Here is a 5,359-nt window from a genome sequence, read left to right as displayed (position 1 = left end):
TTAACACGTGTACAAAAAAAACAGCATAGATTTTGAAAACTATTAGCTATTTACTTGATAAAAAATACTCCATAAAATGTCAAATTTCGTACCTTCTGAATTTAATGTAAGAATTAATTTTCTTCGCTTTATTCGCTACTCAAAATACAAGACCAAATAACTAATTTAAAATACTATTTACTAAAGCAAATACACACGTAATGTAAAAATTTACATGAACATAAAAATAAAATTCAAATAATGTATCAAAACACAAAACCTATTAATCCTCCAATCAGCCGCTCTAACTGCTGAGTACCATTAAGTAGAAAGTAAATACACCCCAGGAATGTTAATTCACACAATTTAGATCCCATATCAGAAACGAATGCCATTCACGTGGATAATTCGAACTTAAAAAATATTCCTTCAACTCCTGTGTAATTTAAAATATCGATCAATCACCACCACGAGTCAAGGACTCGGTATCAATCACCAATCAATTTTGCTCGATAAATCTAAAGCCACTGCAACCATCGGTATGCAACATGTTACTTACCTGCACAGCGTAATCCCTCCCCTCCACATCAAATAAAACTACGGTCTTGAACTTCGACTCGACTTTTCCATTACCTTACGTTACCTTTCAACTCCACCCATTATACGCGAATAATCAAAACAATAGTACATCGCACGCGCCCTCATTACGCCAAATAATAAATGAACTCTGCCTTTATCATACCGGTGTAATAATTACCCCAAGGCAAAGTAGCATAGTGCTACCGCGTCCACAGTCTCTTATCAACTTTTTTCGATCAACCACACAAACGTATCCTTATAATATACCAGCAAGACGCGAGAACTCGGTCGAATATGGGTATCGGTCCGCATTAATCAATATTGCCCACGTGCGTTGGCAATCACACGCCGGAACAGGACTGCGATAACGGAGCGAGAGAGGGAGCATGTATATATACTATCACTCGTTTGTTATCTGTACGGGCCCTTTTTTTTTTTTTTCCTTCATCCCACTCGTGCCCCGCGATAATGCAACTCCACCTACACACGTGTGCACGTGGCGTGCGAGCTTGGCTTTTTTTCGCCCGCGGAACGAATAATTGGACCAGCCAGTTGATGGAGTTCGAAAATACCTGCTCCGAGATCTGTCTCCGATTGCGCCGGTGGTTGGACGTGTATTACGTGCGGAGTAGGTGATCGGCAGAAACAACGACTCGCCCTTTGTTTCTCTCTCCATCGGCTGTGCATACGTTTCTCCCCTCTAAACCAAGGGGTATACTGTCCGGCGACGTGTACACCGATTCGAAGTAGCGATTAGGCGTGCGCGCTTTGCGAAATAATCACGGGACAGACATTTTTCTTTTTTTTTTCTCCCTCGCATCGTCTTGCGTGGTGAGTTTTGATTTTTTTAGGTAGTACTGTGGTAATTGATATTTAGCGTCGGTCGATTAGTTCGCCCAGTTAAGCTTCAACGATTGGTTGCGGTGCAAAGTGCAAGCCATCCCTCCGACCGCTTTTTTCCTATGTAAGACTCTTTTTTGAAAGATAATCGGAAAAATAGAGTTTATAGGCTCAGTGTATCATTATCTACTCACCTGCGCGTTCGAGAAATATAGAGTCCAAATAGCGTCGCAGTGTTGGCACGAAGCGAGAGAGCCAAAGTGAAATATTGCGTTTTCACTCAATAAAGCGCGTAATTAGGATTTATATGCGGCGTACCATGTCCTGCGCTCGTTTCGGACACGCATTGTGCGGGCGATACAAGCGCTACAGGCGTTACCCCTCTCCTCGCCCGAGTAGGAAAGTTTCAGTGCGAAGGAGTATCGAAAAATTCCCTCGTGCCAACGCAACGATCGAACGGACAAAGAAGTGGAGAAAATCATTGGGTTGTCTTTTTTTTTTTTTCTTCGGGAAATAATCACGCTTTATTCATCAGGGCTCTTATGTATATGAAGCCGTATGTGCATATGCAAATGTGACTATGTACGAATGAAAGCAAGACACTTTTACGTAATAAACAATTTTTTTTTTATTTTATTCATATCCATCGTTTATGATAACGCTGTCGTACAAAAGCATGCAATCGGAGCGACCGATCGGTCCAGAGTAATGGTAATGCACAGGTGCTCCTCTATCTTGCCGTTATTTGTTCTTCTTCTTCTTCTTCTTCTTCTTCTTCGTTTTACTGTTCCATCTTCTTTGATGTTTCGGTCCTCGCAAGCTAGTGTGAAATAAGTAAGAGGTGAACCGAGTCGTGATTTCCTTTTAAGAAAGTACAGGCGTATGTGTCACCTGTAGGCGATTGGAAGGAAAAAAGGTGTTGTGCCAGCAGAGAATAAAAGACACGTATGAGAGAGAGATACGATAGAACAGAGAAGGTTGTGTGTACTATTTGGTCCGAGAGAGCAAAAGAGATAGAGAATATGGAGTTACGAGGCGCGTGGGAGATCCATTTCGCGAGAGATAGGGTCGAGGAAATCATTGGGCGTCACCCGTCACGGGATTTTTACCCCCCCCCCCTTTTCTTTTGTTTCCTCCATACGAGATAAATTAAAAATATCCGCAACATACATGGAGAGAGAGATTTACGATTTGCTGTCTATGCAGAAAGAGAGAGAGAGAGATCTACGCGCGTTAACTTTGACGCTTCGGGATTCCAGAGCGCGCTGAACTTTCCGGGCGCGCCTTTGTTCGTGCCAGCTTGCGCAAGAGGCGATATTGCGTTACGAGAGCGTGTTTTTTGCTCAAAGGTCGAAGGAGCGTGGGTGGCTGGAAAATCACGGGCGCGGAGCTGAGGGAAAAACCAAAGGGAGGACCGATAACCCAAAGACGAGGAAGAGCGGGGATTCCCCCGTGGGTCCTTTTTACACGTTTCCCGCGCGCTGGAACGGAACGCGGAACGAGAAAAAAAATAAACGATCTGCGCGCAAAAAGCTCAACGGATGAACCAACCGATTCTCATCCCGTTTCTTTCGACGATTCGACGATTGAAATCGTGACGATTCCGCGAGAGTACCAGACCAGCAGTACTTGAAGGTAACAGCTCGGATTTTTGCGCGCAGACCGTTCCATCCAGGTGGCCGGAATAGGGGGGGGGGGTATAAAAAGAAGAAGAAAACATTCCTAAATAACGTCAGAGAGGCGCGCTCACGATACTATCGTCACGGGATACAATGTGTTGCACGCGCGTGTGTATATCATGTGTATGATGTGGATATATTAGTTTCGAGTGGAGACTATGGTTGGCGGTACAGTGGCATGGAACGAACAACAGACGTGATAATAATGTGGGACGTGCGAGTGTGTTTGTGTGTGTGTGTGCGCGTAGTATTTTTTTCCCAACTCAGTAGTGATCGTAGGCGGGGTTGTACGAGCCGTCGTTGTAGGCACCAGGGTAGGCAGCGTGGATGGGCGCGGGGGGCACTGGTGGCCCGGCCTTCTGGATCTCGGCGTTGTACAAGCTGAAGTGGATCGCCTTGGCGTTGGCGACGTCGGGAGTGTCTACCACACGGCCGTCAGGTCCCAGAGGAGCTGGTGGCCCACTGCGAGGGGGTGAGGAGAAAAAAATTTTTTTTTTCGATCACTCTTTTTAGGTTACAAATTCTTACGGGTGGGGCACAACTTGGGTGAGGTTAGTTGCTTTTGGTTATGGCCACGTTTGTTACAGTTAGGCTGCTTGTGAGGATCAATCACTGTTTTGAACAATCCCGTGATGTCAGACCATGCAAAAAGGGTGCAATGTGTTATCACGAAATTTACATCCAACTCGGAGAAATAAAGTATGATTTATTACGAGTTGCGTGCAGAAGTTGAGCTTTCATTAGGTCACTTTACTTTATTTTTTGTGTTTGTTATCTCGCGCTTGTTCCAATAAAAAAAGTGAATAAAAGAATAAAAAATTTGTTAATAATTTTACAACGACGTTACGCAAAATCACCATCAAGCAAATTGACAAGAGCCGAAATCAAGGTGTCTGGTAAGAAAGGCCACAGTTATGTTCATCCACCGATGAATAAAAAACCAAAACCAAGAATAGCATCCGAAAATCCACCAGTTATCTTATGTAATTTCAGTTGAGACGATGGGAGTGAAAGAAAAAAAGATAGTAAAGGATCACTCGCTGATCAAAGGCTGGTCATAGTTGAGCCAGAACAGCTGAGCAGCGCAAAAGAAGCGGCAGCTCGCTCGGCGGGGCAAGCAGTCTTAAAAAGTCACCTGTACCGGGGAGCGTAGCCAGCTGGGCCGTAGGGTCCGGCGGGCCCAGCTCCGTAGGGTCCGGGGTAAGGTCCGTCCAGTGCTTTGGGCGCGCGAGCCGCGGCTTCGGCCAGAGCGGCCAGGTGGGAGCTCTTGGCCTGCGCGACCTCGGGGGTGTCGATCACGCGTCCGTCGGGTCCCAGGGGCGCAGCCCCACCGTGGGGTCCATACACTGGGCCGCCATAGTACTGCGGCGACCCGAGGACCGTCGACACCAGGGCCAATAAGATCTGCGAAAGAACAATTTATGTGTGATACCGGTGTCAACGTTTTTTTTTTGGTATTGGTTGGGAACTTTGAAACTGCGTGATTTTTAAAAATTGGGCTTTTTATTTACTCTGTTTCAATCGTATGGAGAAACAATTTTTTTACATAATCCATAATTTTTTACAGAATAAAATGAAATCCTAATAAAAAATATTCCGTGTCTTAGACAAAAAATTGGTTTTTGAATTGGCACTTTTCAACAAAATACGAAACAAAAATCATAATCCTGAACCCTCTGAGCGTTCATTACGTACCCAACAAAAGTTAACTATAGTTCAGTTTGTCCAACATACAACTATGACCATTTCGAAATTGTCTCATGTTACATCACAGATCCAAAAATGTTTTATATTAGCACTTATTAATAAAAAAACTCAAAATGGAAACATCTCGGAAACTCATCAGGAATTGCGTGTAAAACTTAATTCGCGTACCGAAAAAAAAGTTACATAATCCACGAGAAAAAATTGTTAAAAAAACTGCCAAAAACTTGACAGAGAAAAACAAAAAAACAGAAAACAAAAATGGGGCAAAATAACATTGGTTGAGTACTCACAATGGATATCATCGTAGGTTTCGTGTGTGCTAGCAAACAGACGCAGCAATTCCCAGATCGAAGTCCTCGGGTGCACATGGTCTCCAGGCTCCAGGACCCGTCAATTTATACCTCCTCGATAGCTCGGGTCTGCTCTCCCGAGCCAAAGGGGGAGGAAATCCGCGATCACAGCCAACCCCACCCCATTTCTCTTTTCTTGTGTCTCCTGGCATTGAGCCGCGCACATTGTACCCGTACCACCACCACCTTGTTGGCCGCCCGAGAGGCCCCAGACACGCGGGCCGA

General features: G+C 44.8%; 1 protein-coding gene across 1 annotated transcript; it reads right to left on the bottom strand.

Moving 5' to 3' along the window:
• Positions 1 to 3,340: 3,340 nt before the first annotated feature.
• On the bottom strand, positions 3,341 to 4,496 carry LOC106645083 (uncharacterized; the record flags this gene model as incomplete). Its single annotated transcript, XM_014360846.2, has 2 exons — positions 3,341 to 3,539; positions 4,213 to 4,496. Coding segments are annotated over 2 exons (483 nt in total), but the record flags the coding sequence as incomplete, so codon positions are not given.
• Positions 4,497 to 5,359: the final 863 nt, after the last annotated feature.

The sequence above is a fragment of the Copidosoma floridanum genome, unplaced genomic scaffold, assembly GCF_036245765.1.
Source record: "Copidosoma floridanum isolate Cflo_tuat_1 unplaced genomic scaffold, Cflo_Japanese_pri ptg000020l, whole genome shotgun sequence".
In the NCBI taxonomy this organism is placed as follows: Eukaryota; Metazoa; Arthropoda; class Insecta; order Hymenoptera; family Encyrtidae; genus Copidosoma; species Copidosoma floridanum.
The sequence above is the reverse complement of the archived record's forward strand: the minus strand, read 5'-3'. Positions and strand labels throughout refer to the sequence as shown.